The following is a 16,008-nucleotide window of genomic DNA, read 5'->3' on the forward strand; positions in this document are numbered from 1 at the left end:
CTCGGTGTTCACTGCTCCGCACGGTTATGTTTGCTTAAAGAAGGAGGCAGATTTTAAAGATGGAAGATGCTTCCCACACAAAGCCCAGTGGTCCAGGCCCTGGGGTCAGGGCAGAAAGACGTGTTTGATGAAATTCTGGTGTTTCTCATGATATTAATAAAATGTAAAAGCAAAAAGATTTCCATTTGAGGAACGCAGAGTCAATCAAGGCTAAGTATGCTTCTTTCCTACTAGACTTCTCCAAGCCTTCGATACTTTAACATATAGGGGAGTTTCCTTAGTTACTGGGCCTTTGATATATATATATATATATATATATATATATATATATATATATATATATATGTATTTTTTTCTTCTTGAGGTAATATCGCTACGGCTGCATCTTTGTGTTCATGGGGCAGCATTTGGGGAATGAAGAGACAAATATTACAATCCCTGGCTGAGCAGACCTTCCCCAGGCTCTCCTCAGGCAGCACACGCAGACACTCACAAGTCAGCAGTACCTGATACAAAGGCATGCAGATGCTGTCAATCCACTCCAGTTGCAGCCGAGGCAGCTCATCTTTCCGGTTCCGGTCAAAAATAGCCTAGAGTGAGGAAGCAGAAACCTTGCTTTCACTCGCTGGAGCGTTTTACAGTCCCTCTGTCAGACACAGTTCAGAACTTTACCACTGGGGTATTTCACAAGTCCCAGTCCCCACACGGAGCTTCTTTCCCTGTATCTACGAGATGAAATGAAGTCTCTTCACATCTTCTTATGAGATTTGTAAGTGAATTTATTTGAGCTTTATGGCTTGCAACACCTTAGGGCCAAAATCCATCTGCAGGTACAGGTAATTGTTACTAAATCAAGTCACCAGGTCACTGGGGACTGGGTACAAGTCAAGGGGACGGGAGGCACATTTTATTGTCGCAAAAATAATGCAGACTTTCCTTTCTGTAGGAAGAAGAAGTCAGATTGGAAAAAGCCCTTAACAGTGATTTTTGTTTTTTTCCCCCCTTTTTTATTAAACATAGATTCTTTTGCATTCGTGATGATTTTAAGGGTTGGGTGCTATCGGCGATCTTGTGTTTTCCGGTAAGGTTCTGTAATTAGTAGGTGGCTAAGTATTTGTCCTTGGATGGATGGTGGCGGCAGGCATCCCTCCTTTCTTCAACCCAGCCTTTTAATTTTATGACATTATATGCTTGATATAATTTACATGCATTTCTAAAAGCCACAGTGATTTATTTCTACTGGAGAGACTTTAATCAGTTGGAATGGGAGGGCTAAAACTGTATTTCTTAAGAAACAGCCACTTCAACTCCAGTGAGGAGGTCTTTCACTTTGTTCTTTAAGAGAGAGGCCATCGGGGTTGGGGATTTAGCTCAGTGGTAGAGCGCTTGCCTAGGAAACACAAGGCCCTGGGTTCGGTCCCCAGCTCCGGAAAATAAGAACCAAAAAAAAAAAGAGAGAGGCCATCGCCCATGACATCACCCAGTGTCTATTGATCCAGAAGAGGGGCGCTGCCTAGTTACAGTTCGTCTTATGGAGAAGCCAGGTGAGAGGTAGCACTCACACCGTTCTGATGCCCATTACAGTCACGATGGCAAGTTCAAAGCCTCAGCCTTAGTCCTCAGATCCTGGAAAGGAAGGCTACATCCTTCAGACTAAGGAGCCTCAGTGTGGGTATGTGTGGTGGACACCACCGGTGGCCGGATCTGAGGAAAATATCTCTACAGTAAGTGGGAAGCCATTGGCTCCCATGGGCTCTGCTTCCCCTTTAAAAAAATGACTGGAATGTAGAGAAGACTGTGAAATGTGTTGGAGAAAGTGACAAGTCTTCTGAAATACTTAAAGCTTGCTTTAAATATGTCCCTTAAAAAAATCTCCGTGTGTCTGTACATGCTGCGCCATTATAACAAAAAACCAGAGGCCAAGTAACTTTATGAGGAAAAAGGTTTGTTTGGCTCATAGCTGTGGAGGCTGGAGCTGCCTCTGCTGATGGCCTTCTTGCTGGAAGCCCCAAGAGTCACAGGGCATCATATGGCACCAGGCCAGGAACACATATTCATGTCTCCGGGTGTCTCTCCCCTTCCTATAGTCCATACTAATGTGGTCATGGGCTCCCTCCTAATGAACCTATCTAGTCCTAATAAGCTCTCGAAGCCCATGCTTCTCCTCACCAGAGCAGGACGAAGTTCCCGTGCTGTCAGCACTAAATGGGGATTAGGTTCTAGCACACAAAGCCCCAGGACTCAGACCACATCCAAACAGCAAGCAGCCTGGTTTATTTTCTCCAAAATTATTTTTTTCCATCTGAGTTATTTATTTAGCTTTCTGCTTCTGATGAGTATTCTATAGAGATGCTTTAAAAAATTCAAGAAATTTCAGTGTACACACAGAACTTTATAATTATCACCACACACAATTTTAAAATTCGTATCGATAACAGTAACTCCATCTTTTTCTTTTGCAAACTTCTAGCTTTATGCAAGCAGCAACTTATTTCCTGCATGCACAGATTTGTCTATTTTATTTGCACGATTCATGTAAATGGAATCATATGTACAGATGGACATGGCTTTCATGGTCTTTTGGGATTGGCATAGGCATCTGCTGGTCCTCCTCCTCCTCCTTTTCCTCTTCCTCCTGCTCTTCTTCCTTCTCCTCCTCCTCCTCCTTTTTGAGACAGGGTTCTCTGTGTAGCCCTGGTTGTTCTGGAACTCACTCTGTAGACCAGGCTGGCCTCGAACTCACAGAGATCCCCTTGCCTCGCCTCTGGAATGCTGGGATTATAGGTGTGGGCTAGCGTGCCCAGAAACACTGGCTTTTCCATTTAGCATATTTTGAAGGTATATGCAGGTAGCATGGATCATCACCTCATTCATTCACTTCACTCATAATTTTCATATTACATTTCAGTGTAGGGATATATGACGTTTTGCTTATTAACTCATTAGTTGATGGACATCTGTGTTGTTTCCACTCTTCGGCTGCTGTGATTTGCTGGTGTGAACAGTTGTGTGCAAGTTTTTTTTGTGTGTGTGTGTGTGGGTGTGTGTCTTACTTCCTTGGTGGATAAACCTAGAAGTGAATTCCTGGATTATATGGTAACTCCATTTTGAACCATTTATATTAGACTTTTTAAATTGATGATGATTGATGATGATGACGACGACGACGACGACGACGACGACGACGACGACGACGACGACGACGACGACGACGACGACGACGACGACGACGACGACGACGACGACGACGACGACGACGATGGCATGTGCGTGGAGGTAAGAGGAGAGCCTTTGGGAGTTGGTTCTCTCCTTTCTCAGTGGGATCCAGGGCTTGAACTCAGGTTCGGACTCGTACAGTACATACTTTTTATCTGCTAGGCCACCTTGCCAGCACTATGTCTCACTTTTGAGGATTTGAGGCTGGTTTTCAAAGTAGCTGCACTAGCTTACGTTTCTCCCCATATCTCACGGAGTCCCAGCTTCTCTGAAAACATACCAGTGTTTGTATGGTCTGTCTCTTCGAGAGTGTGAAGTGATACCTCATGGTGGTTCCAATTTGCATTTTTTTGTGATGATTAAAGATTCTTTTTTTTAGCTACCAAAATATTTGTTTTATTCTTGTAAAGTTAAACGTAGCAGACTTATCTAGTTACAGTTTCAGAGCAGAATACAAATATAACAATCTTCCTGTGTGCTTATTGCCTATGTGCTTGTTCATGAGTGTGCTCATAAGTGAAATATATGCTTATGTGTTTATTCATGAGTATTCCCCAACAGTTGACAAGGTCCTAGGGTCCTCTGGAGACAGGGAAGATGGTGTCCCCTCATTTCTGGATACAGTGTTGCGCTTCATCTTGACACATGTCAGTGCTCAAGCCCGTTTTGTTAATCAGCTCACTGCTTCTAACACAAACCTCGGACTGTGGTCCGGCCAGCTGCTTGGTCTCAGAATGTCACTGGGATGACCTCTGGACCATGCACCAAAGGGGCGATTTCCAAAAACCAAAGGATGAGGAGGCCAGCAGTGTCAGCTCTGGGTGCACTACAGACGGTTCTGCTGCTGGGTCTGTGAGGGAAGGCCAGACTTCTCCGGAGGAGACAGCTATGTTAAGTAGCCTTTTTGTGAGGAGAGAGTAGCGTTTATAGCTACAGAACCACCATGAAATTAATTTCATTTATGTCTCCAGAGAAGGCCTTAGCTGAGCCTACAGATAAAAGCTCCTTAGTCCCGCAACACCGCGCTGCCAGCTCCGGACACTGGCAATTTATTTCTCTCTCCCATTTAACTAAATGACCTGTGCTGCTGCATTGTAAACCCCGCAGAGAGTGAGTGCCCCAGGAACAGTTTTCAGAGGGAAGGGAAAGCCTTGATTTTAATGTAGCTGCGTAGCCTAGAGAAATCTGGGCTGTAGGCTTTACAAATGAACTATATGTATTCTAAACCAACGGTTTTCATTTCAAAACGAAATCTGGTACAAGCACCAGAAAGACTAAAGTGTGTTTTTCAACCCCATAGAAACTAAGATGATTGGTGTGAGTTTCAACCTTTGTGGTCCTCTAGACTTTTCCAGGTAAGCAACTGACAGAGGGTCGACCTGAGCAAGGCTACTACTGGCTGTGGTTTCAGTCAAGTGAAACTGCTCAAGGTTGGAAAGGGTCCTGCTGCCTTCTCTGGTGTCTGAATTTCAGCAAGGTGGGGGTGTGTGAAAATTCAAAGATCTAACTAATATTGCCAAGTGTGCAAGACAGGGTGACCTGGAATCCTCAAACAATTCACGCACACTTTGTGCTTCATTAGACCTACTGTGTTGGCTGCATGGTTACGCTTTAAAATACTTTGCCCCCTCTCAGAGTGACCAGGGGAGCTGTTTTAGCTGCTCATTAGGAAGGAAGGGGCTGGCTGGAGAGATGGCTCAGCGGTTAAGAGCACTGACTGCTCTTCCAGAGGTCCTGAGTTCAATTCCTGGCACCCACATGGTGGCTCATAACCATCTGTAATGGGATCCCATGTCCTCTTCTGGTATGTCTGACAGCTACAGTGTACTTATATAAATAAAATAAATCTTAAAAAACAAAACAGGGAAGGAATGAAGAGTCTGACCCCTCCCTAGGGTGGTGTCCAGGGCTTCCTTACTTTGAAGGATGAGACAGCAGCACCCCCAGTTTGTCATTGGTGTTCATATAGGCATTGCACGAGGGGACGGAATCCAACATAAATAGCATGCCAGCCACCAGAACCTGGATCCCCATACTTCCATAAGCAAGCAAGCAAGCAAGCAAGCCTGGGTAGCTGCTGGAGGCTGGGAAGCTCTTGATTTTAATTTCTGCCATTCTTCCTGTTCAAGGTGGGCACATGCGAAGTGCCAGCGCTGGCTCCGAGATGTTCAAACTCTGCCCTGCACGCGCCCCCTCCCATGCCCGCTTGCTTGCCCTGCTGTGGGTGCTCAGCTCGTTAAACAGTTCAGCAGTCTCAGCCAGAAACCCAGGAACACGGGCTTAGCATTCCTGTTTAGTTAAAGTTTCAAACTGCCAGGACTTCTCCAGCCTTCCCCCATTTCAAGGCTTGGAGTAACCTTTGAAAATCCCATTCAAAAGCGTACTTAGTGAAATTGAAAGGACAGGCTTACAGAGGGGGTGAGCTTGAGTTCCGACCTCTCCCGATCTCCTTGTTCGAAGAACTCGCTGGTGACAAGTTCAGCCACCTGAAACACAGAAGCGTTTGAATTTATTTGTAGTGTAGTACCCTATGGGATGTGGGAGTTATTTTCTGGCTTATGTGCATGGTCAGTATCTTAATTTGAAGAGCATGGTCTTTAGGCTGCCTGAGTCTGGTACTGAAAGCACTGATTAGGGCCCAGTTGCTATTCACTTAATTGCCTGCTTGCACTGACGTGCACGGACTGCATGCTAACTGATGGCACCACTGCAGGCCCTTATACCCACAATGCAACGGTTGCGCCACCCCCAGCTACAGCACCTGTATTTCCTCCCCCTTCACTTGTGAACACAGATGCTCCATGGTCACACTGAACAGGCTGTTTTCTATTCCCTTAGTTTGTGGTTCTCAGGATCATTTGAGGATAGAAAATTGCTAGAGCAGATAAACGCTGAGCAGATATTTCTGAGGACACTAGGATGTGCAGCTAGCCAATCTCTGAATGACCATTTCTCTGGGATTGGTGCAAAGACTTGGGAGAAAAAGTTCTAGATGGTTGACAGCAAGAAGGCCTGGACCACCAAATTATTTTTTCTCTATTTTATGTTCTTACAGAAGAGGAGAATATTCTGCTTTACGAAAGTGAGATGGTTTAATCTGCTCAGGTACACAAAATCAAGGTAATTTTTCTAAGTCAGGCCTGGTGCCGCAGGCCCATAGTTATAGCTACTCAGGGTTTGACAGGCAAGGCCTGCCTGGCTATAGGGTGAGTTCAAAGATACCTACGGAATTTAGTGGGAACATATCTCAAACAGTGGAAAGAGGCCCAGGGAAAAAGCTGTGTGATAGACTTAATGTGTGTGAGGCCCCGGCTCTACAAGAAAAAAAAAGGGAGTTTTTATTTATATGTATCTGAAGAGACGGATGATAAAATTTAAAGACAACCTCAAACTTACACAGGTATATACACACATGATAAAGGGGAGAGTAACAATACACAGTATTAAAAACCTCGAATATCCAGTAAGGTCAGATTTCTACCATTTCTGATAAGAAGCGTGGGTCCCACTCAAGAATTCCTCAGCATCGAGGTGGTAGGAAGTGATCTGAAGCCCCCTCATGTGCCCCTGCACTTGCAGGTTCTAGGACCTGGGTCAGGTCTCCCCTCTCCAGCCTTGGCCGCTACCTTTAACTTCTACACTCTGGACTCTCTTCCTCTGGCCTTGCTTTTAAAGAAGAAACAGCCCCCTGCAGTCTCATTAGCCAGGCCCCACGACCCTCCCTCCGATGCCTCTGAAGCCTTGTCTTTTGCATTAATGTAAATGCACACAAGGCACCCAAGGCAGGAATTTTGTGTGCTCTCTGGAAAGCAAAGACACTAATGGGAACTCCTGCTCTTCTCCTAAAGTCGCCCACCTACCCCCCTCTGCTCCTTTCACTGTTTAACTAGAACTCGTTTCATTTGTACTTAAAAATCCCCGTCAGGATCATTAAGTGGCTCCCGATTGGAGTTTTCATTAAAGAAGGAAGCCGAGATGCTAATCAGGCCATGGTGTGTGTATGTGTGTGTGTGTGTGTGTGTGTGTGTGTGTGTGTGTGGTGTCACTGAGAAAACCCATGTACCTAAACTCATGTTCCTGAGGATGGGTGAGTGCACTAATCCCAGTTAAGACACATTCTGAAGAGGATTTTTAAAAATAAAACCAACGTCTAGGAAGTTAGCAGTGGAGCTACAGAATCTCCGAAAGACGCCTCGCCTGAGAGGCTGAGTCAGGACGGTTGTCACGTTCAAGGCCAGCCTGAGGTACAGCATAAGATTCTATCTCAAAGTATATTGTCAAGGGCTGGAGAGAGGGCTCTTCCTGAGGACAAAAGTTTGAATCCTAGCACCCTGGTGGCCGACCACTGTCTGGAGCTCCGGTCCAAGGGAATTCGAAACCCTCTTCTGGCCTTTTGGGCACCATGCACTCATGCAATGCACAGATACACATGTAGGGGAAACACCCATAATAAAATTTAACCTTAACTTAAAACTCTATAAGAAGATATTAATATAAACATATACATTAATGCATACACTTGCGTTTTATTTTTAAGAGTTTGCATATTTGTATTTGCATGTTCCATGAGTTGGGGTTCCTATTGCTGTGAGGAAACATCACAACCAAAAAGCAGCCTGCTGTCCTATAGATCCCAGGATCACCTGCCCAGGGATGGCCCCACCCACAGTGGGCTACGCCCTCCCCCACCAATCACAAATTAAGAAAATGCCTTACTGTTGGATCTTACAGGGACACTTTCTCAGTTGAGGCTCCCTCCTCTAGTTTTCGTACCCAGCTGGCAGAAGACCAGCCAGCACGTATGTGTCGGCAGATGTGGGTGTACTCACATGCATGTGCGAGTACATGTAGAGGCTGGAAGCTGATGTCCAGTGTTGTCTCTGCTTATTGTAATCAACCACTACATGAGCTACTGTAGCACTGCGCTTTCTGCAATTCCTAGCCGAGCCACCTGCCTCTGGGCAGCCTGTCCTCTAAGTCCTACCTTCACACAGGATGGGCAGAGAAGTTGAAAGGTGTTAGTTCTACACAAATTCTTTATGTGACCTTTTGTGACTTCTACTGTGTCTCAGTGAAACTGACAACAGCTCAAAGGGCCGAGAACTGTCCCGTCCACACCAGACTGTGATGTGAGAAGAAGCAAATTCTTTTCAGGTCCTGAAACTCAGAATGTATTTACTATTGCAGCAAAAGCCCAGCCTAATGTTGTATAGGAGAGAATTGGTATTAAGGCAAGATATTGATGGTTAAAAAGACATACACAAAAAAGAGGAAAAGAGACAAAAAAGGAAAAGAAAATAAATGAGAGAGAGAGAGAGAGAGAGAGAGAGAGAGAGAGAGAGAGAGAGAACCTTAACACACATAGCATCATCGTGGTGATGACCAGGGATAAGACAGACATGAGGCCGTACAGAGGACAGTCTGTTATGCATCCTTGTGCAGTATCACCGACAGAGAACAGATACTATTCCTAAGGGATGTAGAATTGAAGAAAAGAGATTGGAAAACAAATGTTAATAGCATGCAATGTAGCTATTGACTCTTTCCCCGGGCATTCATACAGTGAGCTCAGAAAAGATTAGCAGGTTTATAATAAGGGATGAAAGGGAACAGAAAAATCCAGTGCTGTGGGAATGGAGATAAAGCTGTTTCTTAATTCCAAACTAGAAATATTAAAATTAAGGTATGCTTTAGATGAAACATATTAATTAAGACGGCTTTGAAATAAGAATTTAATTAACATTATGGCCAGCATACTTATTGGATAAAATAGCTGAATGAAGTAGGTAACTTAAAGAAAATTCTTTTTAAAAAATAAATTAAAATGACCTTAAAAAATTGTGTGTGTGTGTGTGTGTGTGTGTGTGTGTGTGTGTGTGTGTGTGTGTGTGTGTGTGTTTCTGCCTGTGGAAGTTAGAGGACAACTTGCAGGAGTTGGTACTCCTTCCCACCTTATGGGTCTGGGGAATAGAACTCAGGTCTTCAGGTCTTGGCAGCAAGCACCTTTACCTGATGAGCCATCTTGCTGGCCCAGCAAAATTGTTTCAAATGGAAAAAAAATGGCTCATAAAGTAACATAATGGCATAGTTCTCTTATGAAAGCCTGCGAGGTCTCAGGGCCCCAAATGAGGACACAAGAAAGAAACAGATTTACTACATTTGTCTATTCCTGAATGTCGGAAAGCAAAAAGAATCTAAGATGTTCATATGGAGAGGAGAACCACTTTGTTCAATATTTAAGAATACTTTAGTGCGTAAGAAACCATAAGTCTGTGACTACATAAAAACCAGCTTGCAATCTTCAGGAAAGAAGTAGGCTGAGAAAGCTGCTTAACCTTCAGATAATGTGGCCCAGCGGAAAAGGAATCATTTCCCTAGGGGAACTAAATGGCCCTGGAAAGAAAGCCACGATTGGGATGGGTGTGGGGTGGAGGTGTGGTGTCGAGTTGGGGGTGGGTGGTTGATGGGTGTGGGCGTGGGCATGGGCGTAGGCGTGGAGATGGGGATGGGGATGGGGATGGGAAGCATCCCACAAGGAACCAGGTTCACTGTTGGTGGAGGCCTCATGGTGAATACCTGGAGGGCTTGGGATCGCCACAGACCATTGGCTACAAGTGTCCTTTATCTCTTTCCTTGGGAAAGCTGTGGTGGTAATCTGTGTGGAGGTGGTTGTCTGATGCTGTATTTTGGGAACATTTAGGTCCTCGGCTTGCATCTAGACCTGCTGTAGGGTGACACATATCATCTGGAGATTGTAGACTTTGAGCCTGGTGCCCTGACTCATGGGCCACCCAGTTTGTCTTCTCTGGGGAGAGGATGCTTGTCTGTTTGGACAGACATTTCTGGTGATTGGAAGGGTAAACTGTGCTAGACATATTCTCACAAACTGTTTCTGACTTTCTACTTGCTGGGCAAAGGAATGGATTGCACTTCTTGGTGGAACGGGGTCATGCAACAAGTCTGGACCAATGGCCTGTTGAAGGCATTTAGTTTCTACTGTCAGACCCTCATGGTCCATCATCCCAGCCCAGAATCAAAACAGAGGTGCCAGCCACTATGAGTGTAGCCTAGCAAAAAATTATAAATTCACTTAAAATATGATACATTGGTTGCCGTTGTTGTAACTTCATGGTTCTTGAGCGTGAGCTTTGCAAATGACACTCTCCTGTCACCATGTCAAAAGGTTAGACCTGTTTAAGCCATGGTGCTTAGAACTGCAGATGGCTTCAGCCTGTGGAGAAAAGCCTGGCCCTTCCTGAATGAGGGCTTGCTGCTAATCTGCTGGGATCTATTTTGCTCTAAGTTTTTCAGTTTATGAGTCTCTCTTCAGGAGTCGGTGTCATTCCAGCAGATCAAGTCAGCGTGGAACCTTTCCCCTGCGGCTGTTGGCCACTCTCCAGCCACTTGTCCAAGACCAACAATGGCTTTCACAGCCCCATAGCCTTCTTCCTTCTCCATGCTCCCTGAAGGTCCTCTGTGTTTTCTTCGTTCGTTGTTTTTGTAACCCAAGGAATCATGAGTCACACTCAAGCCCCTGGTCTGAGTGTCGGTTGGGTCACAATGGCAGTGATCCACTAGAAGCCGAGAAGAAGTGAGTGTCTATTTTAATCCACCAGCTACCATCTATGGAAGACCTCGGGCTACTTATCCAAAGCCCCATCCTTCCTCTATGTGAAGTGAACTCCCAAACATCACTCCGAACTCTGGCTAAGCTAACAGGAGTTATTCTTGCAGAGTTTTGGGGACAGTGGTTCAGATCAGGCTGACAGGCAGAAGTCCAGGGGTTGGTGGTGTGATCCTTTGAAGGCTCCTTCTGTTCTTTGCCCCTTTCTGGTGTTTGGTTGCTAGTGGCACTCCTTGGTTTGTAGACATGAACATGTCAGTATCTGTATGATTCTCACATTGTCTGTTGTTCTGCACTCTGAGTTTTCTGCTCCCTGCTCGCTTACAAGGACACCTGTGACTAGATGTGGAACCCATCTGTATACTCCAGGCTCTTCTCCCTCAGCAAATCCTTACTACATGTACTCCTGCGTATAGACAACTGTCCTTTTCTTTTCAGGCCATGGTTATACGCCTCTGGGATTATGACTTGCTACGCTTGTGTGACAATTACTCAGCCTACTGTATACCTACCATAAAGGTTCTTAAAATCAAGATTGAATAAAACAACATATGCACAAACCAGTCATCTATTGATACATGGCTACATCTTATTTTCCCAAAAATGTCATTTTAAGATCCCAAGTTACTGTTTTGGATCTTACAGTCTACATAGCAGGTGTCTCATAAAACTCAGTGGGTTTGGTGCTAGCGAGTCCTATACTCAGGAGCCTGAGGCAGGAGCAGCACTTGAACCAAAGAATTTGAGAGCAACCTAGAGACTATACAGTTGCTCTGTCTTAAGAAAATAAAATAATATTAAGTCAAAGAGGGGGAGAAAACCTAAAGAGCTATCACTAACTCCTCTTAGAAATCAAGGATCTCAAGGTAGGGAGCTGCTTTATTCAAAACCACTGTTGCTTAAAAATAATGCTTTCATGCACTGGGAAACTATGCACTGATCATTATTGGTCTTGATAGAAATTAAGTGGGACACTGCACATGTTGGCACTAGAGCCCTCTGACACTTAAATAGTACCTGAAAACAAGAACAGAGTTTCTCTTTTCCCATTTTCTTTTTCAGAAGCAATAAACAGGCTCTTGTGCTAAAACACGGCTACGTATTCAAAAACAGTATTGCAAACTGTGTAGCTTAAGGGATGGTCAACGCGTTATTCAGGTTTGGCACATTAGAAAAATCTCGCAGCCAGAAATAGCCCTGTTCAGTGGGAGCACTGGAGAGAAAGGCTGTGGGGTAAGACGCTGTGGCTACGTGCCAGACCAGAACCTTGCAAAGACCCTGGTCTCAGTGCGGGAGGCCAGTGCTCTGTGCCCCCCTTCTGTCCCTCCTCTGCTGAGCTCTGCCATTAATCACCACTTGCCTGTCTGGAGATCTCCCACGGTTTGGTCACGGCTCCAAGGTCACAAGCTGTCATTAACATTGATCTGAAAAACAGAAGAGAACAAACAGCCTGAATAATCTTCTGTTGCATTCCTAAGCAAACTCACCCTAGGTCCATACAAAAATAAGGAGCTGGGGCCAGCCCACACTTTCTTCTCTCATCAAGGGGCCACACTGTTCTGCTTCTCCATCGTGAAGCAGACACTGCCTAGAAGACAAAGGCCTCTCACATCTTCCTCATACGCCTTTTCCGTTTTGTTTTGTCTGCGGCACATCCAGGAAAGCAAGACAACCCTCTTTCTACACCGGAGTCAAGCAGGCTCTGGTTAAAATAACACACAAAAAGCTTTCCCCTTTCTTAACTATTAGCCAGGTGATCTCGGTGTATGACACTGTGTGGCCGATGAATCTGCTTACTGACTTAGTGCAGATGACAAAGGACAGAAACCCACGCCAAAGTGGTGAGGGACACACTGTGGAGGGAGCTCTTTTATGTTTACAGCTCCACATAGCCACGATTTAGCAGAGAGCCGCACTGTGTCACCTGGGTTACTGCCTGGAGTCTACTATATTTTATACACATTCTCAGAAATGTATCCAGCTACAGTTTTCCTTCATCTGTGCATACATAAAACACAGGTACGACATGAATCAGGTTTTCAAGGGCAGATTTAACTAGGATTTATGCTGAACCATGGAAACACTGGAAATAGCTCAAATCGTTGTGAGAGTATTATCAGATGTGGTAAAAGGGCGAAAGTTAAGGTATATCTTTCATCTCCAGTCTGCTGTTTTTTTGTTTTTTTTTTCAGCTGTACCGGACGTATACGATGAAAAGTTGCCCAGGACTGGATCCAGGAGGTGCCCAGGCTGACACTCAGAAGAAAGGGTATGTTGTGAAAGGTCAGAGGGCTGTCCCGCTGTCAGCTAGCATTTTAAACCCTGCTGGATCTCAACATCTTGGAAACATGTCTGCTGCCCAGATGGCAGAGCAGGACTGGAGTGGGCAGAGTCCCAGCTAACAATGGGTCATTCACAGCTCGAGCCAGGCTGCACCAGCATCCGCTACCCCCTTGGACCAGAGCAGCCTTTAAGAAGCAGGCTCCAAACACCCGTATGCTAAGTTCTGTGCAAACGGAGACGACTCTGTCTATTGTTGGGCTCTGGTCCTCTGTAGGGAGCATCTTGCTGTGCTCCCTTCCCCCTGTTTCTGCATGAATGCTTTCTTAACTGACGGACTAACTGCTGACTGGCTGAACCCTCACTGCAGCCACAGAGTTAGATGCTATTATTCTTACAGGCAAAAGCACGGAGACATTAAGCAACTGTCTCCAGGCAAATAAAGGGTGCAGGATTCGGTGTTTATCACAAAGCTACCAGACTTACCAACCCGCTCCAAGGATTTGCATTTTAGATTTTGTGAGTTCAAGAGGAACCATGACTGTGGGTAGCACACAGTGGTGTCTCCTGCTCAGGAAATAATCTCTGTGTGATTGCCTTCCTGGAGCATACTTTGGATAATTACTAAATACTAAAATACTAAATATTTTACTTATTCAGTTGATAATCTGAAACTTTCCCAATGTACACAGAAAAAGTGTGGCTAAATGTTGGGGAAACCCGCACGGAGGAATGCTTTTTCTCACCGAAACACATCGCGGTGACTTGTGATGCTCCAATCATAGTCTCCTTTACTGACAAGCTCGAAGAACTCAGTTCTTCTCCTGCAGGACATGAAGAATGGGGGAAACCCTGGAATGAAATTTCTCAGTCTTTGGAGTGAGATAAACACAGTTATGGGGAAAATAGAAGGCGACCTGAACTCAGTAACTTAATATTTGAAATCACAAGGCTAAAGAAGTATCAAAATGAATCACCTAAAAAGGTTGAGACATCAAGAGAAAGTGGCAATCACTTCTAAATGTATTTACAACAAAGGACATTATAAATCCATAAAACATAAAACAGTGCGGTCAGGACTGTGTGTTGTGGGTCTCTAGGCTGCGGAAAGTCAGAGAAAAGCAAGGACAGACAGGAAACGGGGACAACTTAAGAACACCTTTTCATTACTCAACATGGGAGACTCAAGGCAAGATCAACTCCTTGACAGTATATTCAAGATAAAGATCTGTTTTCCAGCTCAGAAAATAACAATTTTACCACCTTCGCGCTTAAATTCATGGCTGTCCCCAGGTTGGGAGTAGCCGTGACTAAACGGTAGCTTCTTCAGTTACACCTACAGGAAGTTACTGAGACCTTCTGAGCCTCAATTTCCCAAGGTACAGTTGGGCATCTAATTTTCTAACTCACAGACCTCCTGGGAGTGTTAAATGAGACAGTTGGCATATGTAAGCAAATAGCACAATGCCTGAATATAGATATTTTAATTGTTACACACACACACACACACACACACACACACACACATCACTATGCCTTTGCTTATACACCTACAGATAGATGGAAAAGATAAATGAGGTTTATCTTAGAGTTATAAAATGTAATTACTTCCTAGTTTTGAAACTTTTCACAACTTGTCATTTGTCACAACAAAGAGAGAAAAATAAAAGAGCACAAACATTTTAAGAGTCATCTCCCAAGTTTTTACCGTCTTGGCATTTACTAACGAGAGAGCACTTTAACAACTGTGACGAGTCTCTTTCCATAGTACAGAGAGAGACTCCACCCTACAGCTATCTTAAGAGTGGCTCATCATATAGCGCTGGCCGTAATGCAGCTCTCCTGGACACAAAACTCACAGCAGCCGTTAGAAGACTCTGAGAAATAATAAAGTGGAAAAAGCTTGCCTAAACTTCTATATAGTGCGGATGTTTAAAGAAATACACCCTGAGAAGTAGCATCAGGGTTTACTGACCATGCTGTCAACCAGGGCACAGACTTAGAAACCTATAGAGGTTTGAGTGACACATGTGCAGAGGACAGGCTTCCCTGCGTCTGATCTGAGACGCTCAGAGAAGTTGACCACCTTTGGGTTCCTTGTCAACTGGTTAGAGTGATGAGCAAGTTTACCCAGATGCGAACAAGTCAGGCCGACAACATGCAGCTCCCTTCCTTATTCTGCATAACAGAGGTTCTGGTTCAGAGGTTGACTCTCTTCAAACGGATCCAGGACACAGCCATACTACAGACCAGGATGATCTCTCAGACATGCCCACCACATGACTAGAGGTGATATTTCACACAGAAGAACCAGGCCGTTGCCGTCCTCTCATGCTGGGCAGGTACCTGCAGTCCGCTACTCTGTATGACTCACCATCTTCCTCACTTGGCCTGCTCCCCTTCAAAACAGAACGGGAGGCAGCTGACTGGGAAGGGCATGGGCTTGGACTCACATTGACCTGGACTTAACGGTGACTGATTTGTTAGCTGTCATTCCACATTGGTCAGACTTAGGGTCCGGCTTTCTGGGGAGGATTTGAAGTGAGGTGTGCTGAATGTTGGCCCTGGTGGCTCCTCACTATCTGATTGCCATGGTTAAAATAAAAACGGCGTGAACCTTCTTACTGACAGCAGCCATGTGTAGTAGGGTGATGGGTCTGCATGGAGACTGGAGAGTGTGGCTTTCCTCTTGCAGAACAGAAATTAGTCTTCTTAATCTTTATGGAGAGGAAAGTTGAGTGCAACAGATACTTGTGAAGTATTTACTCATTTTATCCTAGAGACTTATTCAGCCTTACAGACATGAGACAAAGTGCTACTTTTTAAGTGTTTTCAAGTTAGCCGGGACAGCTGATGAAGAAGCAGGTAATTCCTCTGTAAATGAGGTA

The 16,008-nt window shown here is 44.9% G+C and overlaps 1 protein-coding gene across 1 annotated transcript in view; it reads right to left on the reverse strand.

The window, feature by feature from the left end:
• Pde11a (phosphodiesterase 11A) overlaps window positions 1-16,008 on the reverse strand; it is a 223,371-nt gene that overhangs the window by 25,283 nt on the left and 182,080 nt on the right. Inside the window, exons 14-17 of the mRNA XM_032902539.1 lie at window positions 13,867-13,944; window positions 12,201-12,264; window positions 5,628-5,702; window positions 507-590 (exon numbers count right to left, since the gene is read on the reverse strand). Coding sequence (XP_032758430.1) covers window positions 507-590; window positions 5,628-5,702; window positions 12,201-12,264; window positions 13,867-13,944 — 301 coding nt within the window. The remainder of the gene's footprint in view (window positions 1-506; window positions 591-5,627; window positions 5,703-12,200; window positions 12,265-13,866; window positions 13,945-16,008) is intronic.

Source organism: Rattus rattus, chromosome 5 (assembly GCF_011064425.1).
Source record: "Rattus rattus isolate New Zealand chromosome 5, Rrattus_CSIRO_v1, whole genome shotgun sequence".
NCBI lineage: Eukaryota > Metazoa > Chordata > Mammalia > Rodentia > Muridae > Rattus > Rattus rattus.